Genomic DNA, 17,091 nt, shown 5'->3' with positions numbered 1-17,091 from the left:
TTCTCACTGGGCCTCACAGGCATCAGTCTTGTCCAGAGAGACCACTGTTCTCATCCTTGGGTTTTTCCAGGTGACTCACAGGGGTCCTTTGAGGAGATGAAGCAGGCTGCCACCTCGGCACCCACAGCCTGTACACATGGGTACCAGCTGCCCAGTGTGCTTCTGGACATGAGTCAGAACAAAGTCAGAGACCGAAATAGTCAGAGAGAGAGAGACAGAGAGAGTCAGAGAGGGACAGAGAGAGACAGTCAGAGAGACAGAAACAGAGCTTCCTATGCGATCACCCTTCTGAGTCCAGGGTCTCTCCCTTAGAAACAGCCACTTTCCTGGGTTCCCCTTATTTCCATTTATTCTAGGATCCATCTCAGATTTAACCCACAAACTTGCTTCTACCATCAAGAGCCAGACTCCATTCAAATTCTGAGCATGTTAGGGGTGTAAATGCACACCACTTTAACGAGAAAATTAGGCTTCAGATCAACAAATCAAGAGCTTCTCAAATCACTGCTAAGAGGCTCCTCGAAACTTCATTAGAGCCCTTGACCTGGGGCACCCCTCCACCCCGGCGGCAGAACGGGAGCCAGTGGCCCTCCGTCTGATGCCGCTCCATCTCTGTCCCTGCCCACAGTGCTGTGTCTACCTTCTGGATGGCCAATCCCAACAACAACCTCATAAACTGTGCTGCTGCGGGATCCGAGGTGAGCAGAAACATCCCTGCCTTGGGTGGGGCTGGGGGAGAGGAGATGGCCAGGTCCAGCATATGGAATACGTATGCCTTGAGCCCCAGTCTAGGCATCTACACAGACAGGAGCAGGGTGAGGAAGGAAGGGCCAGCTTGGGAAGCAGATGGACTTGGTTTTCTTTTTCTAGTTTTGGCTGCAGTGGGTCTTCATTGCTGTGCACGGGCTTTCTCTAGCTGTGGTGTGAGGGCTTCTCATTACAGTGACTTCTCTTATTGCAGGACACAGGCTCTAGATAGTTGTGGCACAGAGGTTTAGTTGCTCTGAAGCATGTGGGATCTTAGCTCCCAGACCAGGAATCAAATCTGTGTCTCCTGCATTGGCAGGCGGATTCTTAACCACTGGACCACCAGGGAAGTCCAGGTGGACTCGGTTTTTAGTGATGCCTCTGGCCCTTTGTGACACTGATAATCATAGCTAATATGATCAATAGCTCATTGTTAGATGCCTGGCGTATCAGTGTTCTAAGCTCCAGTAACTTAAAATTGTTTTCACACTTTAATAATAATTTAAAATAATTTAAAATTTTAATAATTAAAAAAATTATTTTGCGTTGCTGTGTGTGCAAATTTATTTATTTTTATTTATTTTTGGCCACACCATGCAGCATATGGGATCTTAGTTACCCGGCCAAGGATTGGATCTGTGCTCCCTGCCTTGGGAGGGCAGAGTCTTAACCTCTGAACCACCAGGGAAATCCCATAAACTCCAGTAATTTATCAACCTTGTATCAACCCTATGAGATTTGTGCTATGACCTACCAGCTGTTGGAATGGAAGGTCAAGCAGGGACAGGCAGAGGGTCCAAATATGGCCTTCTGTCTACCCTGCTGCCTCTGACCCAGCCCTCTGTACTGCTTACCTTCCTGGGGGTCCTAAGCAGGTCAGCTGCTGTCTCTGGGCCTCAGCTTCCATGTCTGCAGAATAAAAGGGAAAAGCTAATGAAGAAGCTCAGGCAACCCTCGTGTTCTGTGTTGGGAGAAGGGATGGCGATGGACCCCAAGGTAGCTCTGAAATCCAGCCATTTGTTTCCCATGGCTGATACAGTAGGACCCCACGAAGGGTTTTAACAGTCAGGATGGAACTCCCACCCCACTCCACCCCACCCGCCCGCAAAATATATTTGCCTCATACTTTTCACTGTTTCCTGCAGGTGTGTTTGGGGGTGGGGCCATTTAGGTGATAGCATTAGGCTCACCCCAAGTCTGGGCCATACAGTTACCCCCGCAAGAAGCTCCCTGGTGCTGAATTCTGTGCCTTTCCCCCTGTGTCCTCCTCCACCAGGAAACTGGATTCTGGTTCATTTTTCACCATGTCCCAACGGGCCCCTCGGCCGGCATGTACTCCCCGGGTTATTCAGAGCACATTCCACTGGGGAAATTCCTTAACAACCGAGCACACTCCAACTACCGGGTAAGTGCTTCCAGACTGCGCCTCCCCGCCAGCACATTGGTCAGTCTTCCCAGGCCTGCACAGGGTTAGAGCCCAAACTGCCTCTGGTGACAGCCAGGAGCAAGTGCATTCCTAGCCTTGGACTTGAAGGACACAAAGAGGCCTTCCATGGCCTTCTGGTCCTGGCTGTCCTTAGCAAGGCTCTCCTGTGGCTGTTCCTGCCTTGGCCTCCACCTGGCAACTGGTCGGAACCAAAAGGAGAGGCAGGAAGCACCATCACTCAGGCTGCTCCTCCTGGCAGTCCCTGCTTGGGGCACCTGAGTTTGACTTTGCAGCACACATGGTGGGGATGGGAGCAGTGATAAGTGTGAAAAGCCAGGTCCTATGAGCTAGAGGAGATAAGTACCCGGTCCTGGAGAAAAGATTGAGGCAGCATCAGCATCCTTTCCTCTGTTCACTTTGTTTCCATTGGTATACAGCACTAAACAGGCAAGTGGAAACAGAATTTTCCTGTCATCTTCATTTACTCATCAGTAGTTCTGTGTGTAAGGAAATGGCAACCCACTCCAGTATTCTTGCCTGGGAAATCCCATGGACAGAGGAGCCTGGCGGGCTGCAGTCCATGGAGCCTCAAAGAGTTTATTTACTTAGCAAATGAACAACAGTTCTGTCAGTCCAGCCCCAAGCAAGGTGCTGGGGAAGGGACTGGGGTCTCAAGGGTGCCCAGGACCCCCAACAAGGACAACATCAAGACCAGAGTCATGGTCACTCAGGAATGGAGCCTGGGAGCAGGGCTGGGACCGGAGCTGCTGCAATGGGGTCAGAGGTGGCCTTGGGGATTCAGGGACAGCGCGTATACAGAAAGAGTCTGGAATGTCAAGGCTGGTCTTCTGGTCCTCTTCCTAGTGGTGCCGATGGAGGAAACTGAGACCCTTAGCGGGGAATGGATGCATTCAGGGTCAAAAGAAGAGATTCAACTAGAGAGAAGTGTAAAGAAATCATCTCAGAACAGCCCTGTGCTTCTGGAAAGTGGGGTGGGGAAAGGGGTCCTGAGAGGAGGGCTAGGCCATGTGGGCAGAGGGAGGACCCTGGGCAGTGTCATGTCCTAGAAGCCAAGAAAGACAAGCTTCCCTGGATAGAGAGTGGAGGCAGGGAGGGTAACAGTGCCACCTGGACAGAGGTGAGGGAATTAGCACAAGCTCCAGGTGGGCTTTTCTGAGGCTGCTGCAGGCCTGGGAGAGCCATCTCTCTGCAGAACAGGCTTAGGGGCCACATCTCTGTGGGGGAAGAGGGGCTGTGGAGAGACAACTGTTGGCCGCTTGTCACGACCCCTTCCTCGAGAAGCCTCCCCATGAGTGGGGGCTGGGCCACACAGAACCCTGATGTTGGGGGAGGTTGGAAAGGAGAGGAATACTCGAGGGAAGAGAGTAGCCAGGACTCCTGGGCACAGAGGGAGGGACGGGCCCTGAGGAAGGCGGCAGGGAGGGAAGGGGACAAAGAGGACCCTTGAGCTGGATGGATTCTGGGGCCTGAGCCAGGGAGGGGCCCTGCGCATGGTGCTGGCTCCCAGTGAGCCCTGGCCCCATGTCACCGTGTGAGGGCTCTGCCCTGGGCTCTTCACCTGGCCTGTCCTACTTGGTCCTCACAGCAGGACCTCAGTGTCATCAGCCCATCTTACAGAGGCTGCAACTGAAGCCCCAGAGGTGATGGGATTTACCCAAGGTCACACTCATGAGGGAAGTGCTGAGGATGGAGCTCCACTTCTCCTGACTCATTCACCTCCCCACTGCTTAATTACACGCCAGCTGAAGATCACAGTAGCCAGCGTCCTCAGTTATATAAAGAGGAGATGATGCATTCAAACCTTCCTAACAGGCGGAGGGAATCCAGCCCTGGGGGTAGACTGGACAGAGCTACCCTGGACAGCCTTGTTCAGCTGCCCAGACTCACGCTCACCTGTGGCTGACAAAGTGGACACCTTGGGTGCCAAATAAGAAAGTGAGATATTTTTCTTTGAGTCAGATAAAAACTGAGACAAAACTGGGGGAGGATCAAAGACCCCTGCTCCGAGGTAAAGACAAAGCTTAAGCTCAGCATTTTCTTTGCATCATTGCAGACACATTTCCCAAGACAGCATATCTATTGTCTTTAATTTGGAACCTGGGCTTATAACTGCCCAAAGCAGTGTGAGTTCTGGTAATGGACTTAGCTGTACGTCCTTGGACAAAATACTTAACCCCATCCAAACCTCAGCATCCTCATCTATACCTCAGCAACAGCACCTTATTCCAGATTTGACATGAGCCATGCAGAGCAATCCATGTTCTTCACCTCCCTCACTGCAGACCCCCCTATCTCTATTAATACATTCTGAGAGCAAAGCTGGTTTTACTGGAGCATTCAAGAGTACACCGTGAGGCTGGGTGTGAGAAGATGCCTGCAGCTTATGGTCCACAATAATGTGTCCCTAAATGTTCCCTCTCCCCAGGCTGGCATGATCATAGACAACGGGGTCAAAACAACCCAGGCCTCTGCCAAGGACAAGCGGCCCTTCCTCTCCATCATCTCTGCCAGGTAATCAACCCTGGGGAGTCCATGCACTCCATGGGGACCTCTGGACTCAGCCCTACTCCCTTCATCCACTCACTCATTCATCCTTCAAGTATCTTTTGGCATGTTCTGTGTCCTGTGCATGGAGCTGGCTACTGGGGGTACTTTATGGGAAAAACTGAGTAGGGCCAAATCTGAGTCAGGGTCAAGGCCTTAGCAATTGTAAGGAAAAATAAAATTTCAAGAGGTTTCTAGAAAAATCAGCAAAATCCAATACCTGCTTTTTAATAAGTTAACAGGGCTGGGATATAAAAGGTGAAGAGAAGAGAAAAGAAGGGAGGAATATTGCCATCAATTTAATAGAAAGAAACATTGAGGTTGTACCTATACATACATCTGGAGTGCAGCCCAAGGCCAGGAGCTGCTTTTAAAATGTGCTGTCCAAACCTCCGGGTAGTTAGGAAAATCTGTACCCTTTGAACAGACCAAGGTGCTTGCTGTCTGTCAAGAGTAGGCAACACCAGTGACATGATGCTCCCAGTGGAAGATTTTTGCTGGCCTGGATGTCAGGAACATCCAGGCTCAGCGCTCCATTTGGTGGCTAAGATGTAGCAGCCCAGAAAAGGCACGAGGTCAAGGTTACTCCCTGGGGAGTAGAGAGCAGGGCACCTCAGACTCCCCTTCCTGGTCTGCATCAAGTGCCAGGGTTGGGACTGGTTGTCTGAACTTTCTCTGGGGCTTTGACCCCACCTTGGGGCTAGGGTTGAGGGAAGTGGTCCTCTGTGGCGATGATGAACAAGAGAAGTGACATGTCTGTAGGCTGCATGGGGCTGGCACCTGAAGAGAAGACCTCTGACATTGGTGTCAGGCTCAGAAAGCTCATTGTAGAGCCCAGGCTGGGCAGGTTGATTGCTCATTAGCCCGAGTCTTCTGGGCACCGAGAGCAGAGAGAAGCTCACCACCCCCCAGAAGGGCAGTCAGTTCAAGAGTACCCCTTCCCCAACAACTCGGTCACCTGTGCCTCCCGATGGTGTGTTCCAGATACAGCCCCCACCAGGACGCTGACCCACTGAAGCCCCGGGAGCCAGCCATCATCAAACACTTCACCGCCTACAAGAACCAAGATCATGGGGCCTGGCTGCGTGGCGGGGACGTGTGGTTGGACAGCTGCAGGTGAGGCATGGGCACAGTATGGAGACCAAGTTCCTCCCCACCTCGCCCAGGTGGGAGACAGACACGAGCAAGATAGAGGAGTCCAGGCAGACCAATGTTTGACCTTCTGGCTGCCCAGCCAGGCAGGGACAAGGAAGGGCAGCGGGCAGTGGCCCAGAAAGCCCGCTAGAGGCAGCATGTGGCTTCTGTCCACCATGTCAGCGGCTGTGGGTCATGACTGCCCCCAAATAGTCACTGGGCTTGGCTCTAGGTCACAAAGTCATTCCTATCACCAGTCAGCAGGAGGAAGGAAGGAAAAGGAAACCACACATTCTAGGCACATCCTGTGTGCTGCATCCTTAGTCACATTTATTTCTTACCATGTTTCTCAGAGATATAAATCCTTATCTCCATCTTAGACATAGTACACTGAGGCTCTGTTGAGTGGTAATGAACCCACCTGCCAATGCAGGAGACTTGAGAGATGCAGATTTGATCCCTGGGTCAGAAAGTTCCCCCTGGAGGAGGGCATGGCTACCCACTCCAGTATTCTTGCCTGGAGAATCCCGTGGACAGAGGAGGCCAGCAGGCTGCAGTCCATGGGGTCACAAAGAGTCGGATATAGCTGAGCATATGAACACACACACACATCCGGAGGAGAAGGCAGTACAGTGAGGGCTTCACTGAAAATGCGCATGTGGGACATGGAACAGGCTTAGATGCATGATAGCACCTCTCTCTCTTTTATGTGTGTTAAGCCTGAGATGCTCTTGTCTGACTGTCTGCTCTTGTCCCCAGGTTTGCTGACAATGGCATCGGCCTGACCTTGGCCAGGTAAGAGCAGTGGTCATTGCCCCTGACTCCTGTGGGATGCTGTCTCCAGACATCTCATCTCAGACATCTTCTCTCTGCAGTGGTGGAACCTTCCCCTATGATGATGGCTCCAAGCAGGAGATCAAGAACAGCTTGTTTGTTGGCGAGAGTGGCAACGTTGGCACAGAGATGATGGACAACAGGATCTGGGGTCCCGGTGGCTTGGACCACAGTGGAAGGACCCTCCCCATAGGCCAGTAGGTTTGCAAGCAAGGCAGCTTCCTTGTTCTGCCTGTTGTTGTTCAGTCATGCAGTTGTGTCCAGTTCTTTGTGACCTCATGTACTGCAGCACGCCAGGCTCTCTTATCCTTCCCTATCTCCTGGAGTTTGCTCAAACTCAAGTCCATTGAGTTGGTGATGCCATCCAACCATCTCATTCTCTGTCTCCCCCTTCTCCTTCTGCCTTCAATCTTTCCCAGCATCAGGGTCTCTTTCCAGTGAATCAGCTCTTCATGTCAGGTGGCCAAAGTATTGGAGCTTCAGCTTCAGCATCAGTCCTTCCAATGAATATTCAGGGTTGATTTCCTTTAAGATTGACTGATCTGATCTCCCTGCTGTCCAAGGGACTTGTGGCTTAACTTAAATGACAGCAGTGGAAGGAAAGATGCTAGTATGTGATCTCTACCTGTTGACTGTGAATTCCTCTGTCCTCTACTGGTCAGAGAAATCATGGAAACAATTGCAATTAACCAGAAGAGGGGTGAAATCTAGAATGAGAGAGAGAAGTCAAAAAACTGTGTTGAAAGGGAGTCAACAGCAGAGCACAGCTGTCAAAACACATAATGTGGTTCTGAGCCACATCCTTGGGAATTTAGTGTCCAGGATGGGTGACCCTGGCCTCCTTTCTCCTCGGACAGCCCACTCCTGACACCCACCCCTGACAGTGGTGTGAGGATAGTCAGCCCTAAGCACTTGAAGGGGAATAACTCAGAGGGCAACCCAGCCTACAGTCACATCACATAGAGATAGGGATCTTCAAGCAGAAGATGGGACCAGACTTGGGGGAACAGCATGGGAGATGCTGTCACACAACCTGCCATGCACTTAGAAGATGAAACTCACCCTATGTGTGCCTAAGAGTCAGAATTGGTTTTGTGCGGGAAAGAATTTTCTAGCCATCAGGTCTGTTAAACAGCAGAGTAGTACAGCTGTCCTGGGGAGGGGGTCAGAGGCTCTCTATCACTGGATGATAACCAGGTGGTGGGGGCTGTGGCGGGGGGTGACTTGGAGAGGTGATGAGCTAGTAGAGCAGAGGGACTTGCTTAACTCCTCGGAAAACTGCAGGCTGAGTCAGCGGTGAGGATGGTGTTTCTGCTCAGACGTGAATTCAAGCCAGATAGCGAGCCGCTGAGCCACAAGCAGCAGAGGGCTAAGATCAGCCCTTCCTGCCCCGCCCCCAAGCCTTCTCCTTTTTCTCAGGAATTTATCCTTCCTGCTCCTACAGGTGGGACCCAGGCCTAAGCCCCCAGCCCTAGAGGGATGGGCATCTTTGAAAAGACTGTGAGGATAGACCCACAGTCTCCTTGGGCATGAGCGATCTAGAAGCCCTTGTTTCTGTCTAGCCTAAGCAATGTAGCAATCCCTTCAGATCATTTTTACGAGCAACTCTGGCTCTGCATATTTGGGTTTCCACACTGAGGGTTCCCAGCCTCCCAGGGCCAGAATGTCCTGATGACTTCCAGAGGTGAGTTTGTTTATGGAAGCCTGACAGCTTGGTCAGACTCGGGCAGGTTCCTCCAACTGCATTTGAGAGCAGGAGCCCAGGACTATGCAGACCAAATCGTGGGGGATCCCTCCTATATAGGCCTGGGTTGGGGTCCCAGTGTAAAGTAAGCACATAGTTTAAATATAGAGCTAGTCAGAATGGGCTGCCCCTAAAATACCTTAAATGGAAAGATGCACGAAGCTGCTCCATGAGAACACGATTCAAGGCGATGACATTAATCAATTACAAACAGAAAGATACAGAAATACCAGAAGTCCTTGGCACATGGTGTCCTGAAGGCACGTTGCCAAGACTGGCATGACCAGGCCCTTCCTTGGAGGAACATGTCTGGATGAGGGGACCCCAACTCTGGAGATGGGGACAGCTGAAATGTGGCCTCTTCCCATGGACAGACTCCCTTTTCTGCTTTGTTTTCTTTCTCTGCCCTTCCTTCTTTATGTTTACCATGGAAAGAGAGGGTCCTGGCCCAAAGTAGTTGTTGCTGTTGTTTAGTCGCTCAGTCATGTCCAACTCTTTGCAGCCCCATGGACCATAGCCCGCCAGCCTCCTCTGTCCGTGGGATTTCTCAGGCAAGAATACTGGAGTGTGTTGCCATTCCCTTCTCCAGGGGATCTTTCCCTGCCAGGGATCGAACCCATGTCTCCTGCATTGGCATGTGGATTCTTTACCACTGAGCCACCAGGGAAGACCCCCTGAAGTAGAAATACCAGTAAAAGCATAAAAATCAGGCTTGAAGAATGAGCAAGTCTAGATTCGGGGCCAGGCCCAAGATGGATCAGCTCAGACATCATAGGCCTGTGTTTTCCACACCCTGTTCAGGAGTCTGTGGCAAAGGAGAGCGGCATCTTGTGTCCCCCTGCTGGACCCAAGGCAGAATTTCTGAGTTACTAGTTCTCCCACAGCCCCTCCTACCTCCAGCTCCAAGCCTTTTGCCTTTTACTCCATCTTTCCCTGCCTCCTGGGTACCAGGGCTTTCTTGAGGTCCTCTGCCAACTCACAGGCTTGCCCTCCCGGTGGGTCCTGCCCTCTCTTCTAAGGGTGCTTGAAACATCACATTGAAGTTACTCTTCCATTTCACTATCACCTTCCGTTCTGTGTCCTCCCTCTCCCTTGTTTCCCAAACCCAGCACACTGTCCATTGAAAGGCTTACTCACAAAGAGGAAACTCATCTGGGGATTAATCTAATTAAATTGTTATAGCAACTAAAACTAAGGGGATAATGACTAATGGCTGTACTCTCCCGAGGGACATGATATTGATATTGGCACTCTCCAAGAATATTCACCATATTTATCCAATGGCTCTTGATAGGATGGAAAGATTTGGGGAAATGTCTGTCCAGAACATCCCCCAAACCTCAAGCCAGCAATTAGACATCCATCCATCCATCTAATAATTCATCCAGCAATCATTTATTCATGTGTACCAGTGGCTCAACAGTAAAGAATCTGCCTGGCAATGCAGGAGATGTGGGTTCCATGCCTGGGTCAGGAAGATCCCATGGAGAAGGGAATGGCTCCCCATTCCAGTATTCTTGCCTGGAGAATGCCATGGACAGAGGAGCCTGGCAGCCTATATAGTCCATGGGGTCATAAAGAGTCGGATACAACTGAGCACAGATGCATGCATACTGTATCCATAAATGCTTTCTTAGTGAATGAATTAATGAATCAATCGTGTTGTGTTATAGGGGCAGTTTGGGGAGGTGGACTAGGAATGAGGAATGATTTACCCATCATTACCATCCACCTTGGAGGGTGCAACAACATGGCGGCCCGACATGGCCCTCAGCCTGACAGCTGACTCCCTTCACTCCACAGGAATTTTCCCATCCGAGGTATTCAGTTCTATGACGGCCCCATCAACATCCAGAACTGCACTTTCCGCAAGTTCGCAGCCCTGGAGGGCCGGCATACCAGCGCCCTGGCCTTCCGTCTGAACAACGCCTGGCAGAGCTGCCCCCACAACAACGTCACCAACATCGCCTTTGAGGATGTCCCGGTGAGTGGGCCTCCCCCCTGACCCGGGGAGGTCTCCCAGCAAACCCAGACTCGGCCAGTGATTCACGAGTCCCCGGGGGCCTGGAGTCGGAGCCGTTGCCACCACCACAGGGGTTGAACATCCTCCTCCAAGCAGGTCAGGCCACGTCTCAGGTCTGTCTGCAGCCAAACTGGAAAAGTACAAGTGGAGGTTGCCCCACAGGTCAAGTCTGGGTGAATGCCCGCCTGCCCTCAGCCTGTGCAAAACCCACCCAAGCCTTGGCAGGAACTTTCCGCTGCCCTCAGGGTTCTGAGGCTCTGTTCCTCCAAGGCTCTTGGGTTCAACCTCTGCAGTCTGGTGACTGGGCCACTTCAGTTGGCACAATTAATCTAAAAATAAAACCCAGCAGTTTCCGAAGGAATCTTTGCAGAAGAAGCTCTGTTTAATCTCTCCTGGAGACTGAAACATAAACAGGGCCCTCCTGGCCCTGGGCGGCAGCAAATTAGGAGCCAGGGGTGAGGTGGTCAGGATGGAGGGCTGCCCCTGAGACAGGCAGGTCCAGGGCTCCGGGTACATTTTCTCTGGGTTACAGCATTCCCAGACCTCCCCTCTCCTCCTCCCCCTGCTCCTGCCCTTTGCCTGTCTGCCCAGTTCCTGGCAGCTGAGGGAAAAGATGTGAAACTCAAGTTACTTAATTTCTTTACTCAGGCCATTGGAGGCCTGAAAGAGTTCAGTCATGGAACTCTCCAAGGGCTCATGTTGAAAGACTGCCTTGCTACAACACAGTGTACACTCACCCACACACACCCCCACACACTCACATACACATCCTCGCTCACACATATCCCCCTGACATGTGTGTGTGTTTGTTATATATATATGTAATACTTTCTCATGCAAACACTCACCACCACCTCAACCTCATTTCCTCTCTGTCTCTGTCACACCCACACTCCTCTGCCCACCTCCCCGCCGCCTGCAGTCTTTGAGCCACGTGTCATAGTACTCTCTGGGGTTGCACACAGCAGCCAGCCCTCCAGTGAGTAGAGGCCAAAACCACATGCTGGGCCTGAGGGCCGAAGCACAGCAGACGTTTGGCTGTCTTTCTGGCTCCGTCTGAAGGGTCAGCCATGTGGTTTCCTGCACTGCCCCGGGGCCTCTCTGCATTGGCTGGTTGGTAGCATCAGCAGAAATCGGGAACGAAATCAAGAACTTCACCCTGGCCCGCTGATGGCCACTACCCCCCACCCTCCACCTTCTGGTCCAGCCTCACTTTCCTGGTTTCTGTTCAGATTACTTCCAGAGTTTTCTTCGGTGAGCCCGGGCCCTGGTTCAACCAGCTGGACATGGACGGGGATAAGACATCGGTGTTCCACGATGTGGACGGCTCCGTGTCTGAGTACCCCGGCTCCTACCTCACCAAGGACGACAACTGGCTGGTCCGGCACCCAGACTGCATCAACGTTCCGGACTGGAGAGGCGCCATCTGCAGTGGGCGCTATGCACAGGTGGGTGGGGATGCGGGGTGCGCCTCCTCGGGATCATGGTCATCTACTCGTGGGACAAGTATTGAGCCAGGCCAGAAAGAGACATAGGCTTGTTCTTTTTGAAAAAAATCATTTTATTTATTTATTTGTTTTTGGCTGTGCTGGGTCTCTGTTGCTGTGCACAGGCTATTCCTTAGTTGAGGCGAGCAGGGCCTGCTCTCTAGTTGCGGTGCCCAGGCATCTCCCTGTGGTGGCTTCTCTTGCTGCAGAGCAAGGGCTCTAGAGTGCAGGCTTCAGTAGTTGTGGCGCATGGACTTAGTTCTTGTGGGATATTCCCGGACCAGGGATCAAACCTGTGTCCCCTGCATTGGCAGGCAGATTCTTTACCACTGAGCCACCAGGAAAGCCCTATAGGCTTCTTTATTCTTTTTTTAAAAAATTTTATTAGAGTATAGTTACTTTACAATGTTGCCTTAGTTTCTGCTGTACAGCAGAGTGAATCAGCTATACGTATACATATATCCCCTCTTTTTTAGATTTTCTTCCCATTTTAGTCACTACAGAGCATCAAATAGAGGTCTCTGTGCTTACAGTCGGAGAAGGCAATGGCACCCCACTCCAGTACTCTTGCCTGGAAAATCCCATGGACGGAGGAGCCTGATAGGCCGCAGTCCATGAGGTCGCTAAGAGTCGGACACGGCTGAGCAACTTCACTTTGACTTTTCACTTTCATGCCTTGGAGAAGGAAATGGCAACCCACTCCAGTGTTCTTGCCTGGAGAATCCCAGGGACAGGGGAGCCTGGTGGGCTGCCGTCTATGGGGTCGCACAGAGTCAGACACGACTGAAGTGACTTAGCAGCAGCAGCAGTGCTTACAATAGGTTCTCATTAGTTATCTATTTTATACATAGTGCATATATGTCAATCCCACTCTCCCAGTTCATCACCAAAACATCTACAAACAATAAATGCTGAAGAGGGTATGGAGAAAAGGGAACCCTCTTACTCTGTTGGTGGAAATATAAATTGGTACAGCTATTACAGAGAACAGTATGGAGGTTCCTCAAAAAACTAAAAATAGAACTATTGTATGACCCAGAAGTCCCACTCCTGGGCATATAAGTGGAGAAAACCATAATTCAAAAAGATACATGCACCCCAATGTTCATTACAGCTCTATTTACAATAGTCAGGACGTGGAAGTAATCTAAGTATCCGTCAACAGAGGAATGGATAAGGAAGATGTGATACATATACACAATAAAATAATACTGTCATAAACAGGAATGAAATTGTGCCATTCTTTATTCTTTTTATTTTTCTTCCCACCCAATAGGATTTTCAAAAAGCCCAAGTGAAAACACTTTGTAGGTAGAGGTCAGGGTCCTGCACTTACTATGTGACCTTGGGCAAGCTACCTAAACTCCTGAAGCCTCTGTTTTCTTATATGTAAAATCAGGATAATAGTTGAACTCTCTTAGTGAACATGTAAGTGCCTCACCAATCCTCTCCGCCAGAAATATAATACAGGCACATGAGCTCAAATATTCCAGGAGTTACATTAAAAAGGAAAAATAAATGAGTAAAATCTATTTTAATAATAGACTCTATTTAACTCAATATATTCAAAATGCTATCACCTCAACATGTAATCTGCATAAAAAATCATTAATGAGGTATTTCACATTCATTTTTTTCCCCTGTCCCAAGTCTTCAAAATTCTCTGCATATTTGATGCTTGTAGCCCATTCAGTTTGCTTTCAAATTTTCTACAGTTAAAGTCAAAGCTAGTCCTACCAAAACAATAAAGCTGTGTTTCAGGGAAAACTCTCTTACACCACTTTTGAAATTTAAATTAATTAAAATGAAATTTAAAATCTGGGGCCTCAGCCACACTGCCCACATTTCCAGTGCCCAGTGGCCACGTGGGCAGCAGGCAAGGAAAGTGCCCAGAATGTGAAAATATTGATGACTATATTGATGTTATGCGGAGGAATAACCAGGACTGGATGAGCAAAAGAAACAAGTCTCCAAGGAGACAAAGAGCTGTAAGATGAGGAGGGTGGTGAGCCTGGGGGCCCCAGTAGGGGTAGGAACATGTAGGAATGAGGAAGTCTTCACCACCACCCCACAGGCAGGCAGTTACCACCACTGTGGAGGCCAGCATCCAGGGTGGGCGTTAGAAGAGACCTAAAGGGGGACTTCCTAGAGGTCCGGTGGTGAACACTCTGCACTCTCACTGCCAAGGGCCCGGGTTCATTCCCTGGTCGGGGAACTAAAATCAAAAAAGAAAGAAAAGAAAAGTGTCAAAGGTGGTAAGGTGTTTTGATATCTGGGGAGAGACAGAGCAGGGAGCTAGGGAAAGGGCCATGGTGGGGCAAGGTAGGCCCCTGGGGGCAGGGCTGTGCTGGGAATAGATTCCAGCAGAGGCAGGAGAGGCTGGCGTTAGCAGGAGAAGGGAACAGAAGAAGAAGGGGCTAGGATCAGGGAGGTCCAGGGTGTTTCTTTCCACAGTAGAAGAGGAGGTGATGCACTGAAGGGGTGGAGAGTGGGCCTGAGCCAGGGGGTCTGCAGAGAGCAATCAGGTTGGAAAGAGTTGCCGCAGAGACTGGGAAATCCTGACAGAGGCATGTGGAAGGAGTGCCAGGCCATGCTATAAACCCAGTGGAGACGGCTGATGGAGCCTGGAAGGGCACCCCCTTCCCCACTGCGAGACTTCCTCAGGCCTGCCCCAGTGCCCTGCAGGGGAGGCGGACCTGTGGAATGGTCCAGGCCAACGGGCTGCTGTGTGTGTGGGCAGGACAAGGGGTCTGATGCTCCGGGAGTGAGCAGATGACATCATGGTCCAGAGCAGCTCAGAAGGGAAGTGTGGTCGGAAGGGAGCTGATAGACGGGAGTCATGACCCACATAATTAAAGGGTGACCAGACCCTTATGCCTTGCAGCCGCACTCTGAAAGTGAGAGCATCCCTGATTCAGGGCTGAGACATTCTGTGTGGAGGGAGCCTTGATCTTGAGCTTCCTTCCCACCCTTTCTTACCGATACATTGCTCATCTTCTGCGGAAAAGGGCTGACCGAGCTTGGAGGTTATCAGAATTCACTACCGGTCAATTATTATTAATATTCTCCTTTCCAGAGAGAGTGGGATGCATTGAGAGAATAGCATTGAAACATATACACTACCATATGTAAAAGAGATAGCCAGTGGGAATTTGCAGTTTCATGCAGGGAGTTCAACCCTGTACTCTGTGACAACCTAGAGGGGAGGTGTGGGGTGGGACGTGGGAGGGAGGTTTAAGAGAGAGGGGACATACGTATACCTATGGCTGATCCATACTGATGTATGACGGAAACCATCACAATATCATAAAGCAATTATCCTCCAATTAAAAATAAATTAAAAACATAAAAGGATGGGAAAAGAACATGTAAACACTAAAAAATAATAATGATAATATCCATCCTTCACTTTACAGGTTACCACAGGCTTTAAGATGTGATACCTTTAAACTCTTAGACTCATGACAACTCCATGTTAGGGCAGGGTTGAAGTTCCTCTTCCCATTTTACATGTGATACAAGCGGAAAGGAAGAGAACTCCTTCTTTCCAAATGCACAACGTTATTGAATCTTGATGTGATGTTTTCTCTTGGCCGCAGCCACAGGGATGTCACCTGATGAATATGGGACAGATCCTAAAACAGGACACGGTGTTTCATTTTATTTATTTCTTGGCTGTACTGGATCTTTGTTGCGGCATGCAGTCTTTCTCTAGTTGTGGTGCACAGGGGCTTCTCTAGTTGCAGAGCACGGGCTCTAGAGCATGAAGGTTGGGTAGCTGTGGGGTGTTGGCTTAGTTCTGTGTCATGTGGGATTTTATTTCCCCAATAGGGGATCGGACCTGTATCACCTGCATTGGAAGGTAGATTCTTAGCCACTGGGCCACCAGGGGAGTTCTGGATGCGGTGTTGTTTGGTTTTTAATGGATTTAAAAAATTGAAGTATATAGTTATTTGGGGGCTTCTCAGGTGGCTCAAGGAGAAGGAAACGGCCACCCACTCCAGTATTCTTGCCTGGGTTATCCCATGGACAGAGGAGCCTGGTGGGCTACAGTCCATAGGGTCGTGAGAGTCAGATGCAACTTAAGGACTAAACCACTACCACCCACCAGATGGCTCAGTGATTAAAAAAAAAAAAATGCCTGCCAGTGCAGGAGACTCGAGTTCAATCCCTGGATTGGTAAGATCCCCTGGAGAAGGAAATAGCAACCTACTCCAATATTCTTGCCTGGGAAATCCGAAAGAGGAGCCTGGTGGGCTACAGTCCATGGGGTCACAAAAGAGTTTTGACACAACTTAGCGACTAAACAGCATAGTTGATTTACAAGGTTGTACCAATCTCTGCTGTAAAGTGACTCAGTTATACTCATATATACTTTCTTTTTAGGTTCTCTTTTCCGTTATAGTTTATCACAGGCTACTGAATCTAGTTTCCTGGGCTATACATGGGGACCCTCTTGTTTATCCATTCTAAATATCATAGTTTGCATCTACAAACCCCAGACTCCCAATCCATCCTTCTCCCTCCTCCCTCCGCCTTTTGGCAGCCACAGGTCTTTTCTCTATCAGGACATGGTGTTTTAAACCAAGGGTGGCTCAAAGCATTCAGGCTCTTCTGTCCTTTGGACTCAGTGGCTAACAGTCTTGCTTGCATGTTTGCCTCTGAAATGAGACACCATTGGTCACCCGATGTGTGCCGATAGCCACAGGGACCGGCCACTCAAGCCATACACCAAGGATGAGAGGGAGAAGTCAGCCACACGCCAGGCTCTTTCTCAAATGCAGACAGGACAGTAGCTGGTTACAGGGGAGTTACTTCTGCAGCAGAAGTGTGAAAATCCTCTCTCCCCTCCTCCTCCTTCCTGATGCCCCTGACTTTCCCCCCAATTTGCTCTCTAACAATTAAGCAGACACCCCCCCAAGTTCCCACTAGTCTCCCCTCAACAGTGCACTTTTTTGAAGATGAATGGAGAGCATTGGCTGGCTTGCACAGAACGGCTAGGACCGCATTCACCAGCAGAAAGAGATGCCCCCTTATTTGGCCTCCTTTCATTCAAGCTTTCTAAAAAGGGCTCTGTGAAGAGCAAGTGCTTGTGAAAGTGTACTCTGTGCTCAGATGTTAACCAGATGCT

General features: G+C 50.2%; 1 protein-coding gene across 1 annotated transcript in view; it reads left to right on the top strand.

The window, feature by feature from the left end:
• LOC102393792 (cell migration inducing hyaluronidase 1) overlaps positions 1–17,091 on the top strand; it is a 161,795-nt gene that overhangs the window by 129,717 nt on the left and 14,987 nt on the right. The window contains exons 15-22 of the mRNA XM_025271754.3: positions 629–698; positions 2,024–2,152; positions 4,620–4,705; positions 5,723–5,854; positions 6,632–6,667; positions 6,748–6,903; positions 10,254–10,434; positions 11,706–11,921. Coding sequence (XP_025127539.3) covers positions 629–698; positions 2,024–2,152; positions 4,620–4,705; positions 5,723–5,854; positions 6,632–6,667; positions 6,748–6,903; positions 10,254–10,434; positions 11,706–11,921 — 1,006 coding nt within the window. The remainder of the gene's footprint in view (positions 1–628; positions 699–2,023; positions 2,153–4,619; positions 4,706–5,722; positions 5,855–6,631; positions 6,668–6,747; positions 6,904–10,253; positions 10,435–11,705; positions 11,922–17,091) is intronic.

The sequence above is a fragment of the Bubalus bubalis genome, chromosome 20 (genome assembly GCF_019923935.1).
Source record: "Bubalus bubalis isolate 160015118507 breed Murrah chromosome 20, NDDB_SH_1, whole genome shotgun sequence".
In the NCBI taxonomy this organism is placed as follows: domain Eukaryota; kingdom Metazoa; phylum Chordata; class Mammalia; order Artiodactyla; family Bovidae; genus Bubalus; species Bubalus bubalis.
Note: the sequence above shows the minus strand (reverse complement) of the source record. Positions and strands in the feature narration are given on the sequence as shown.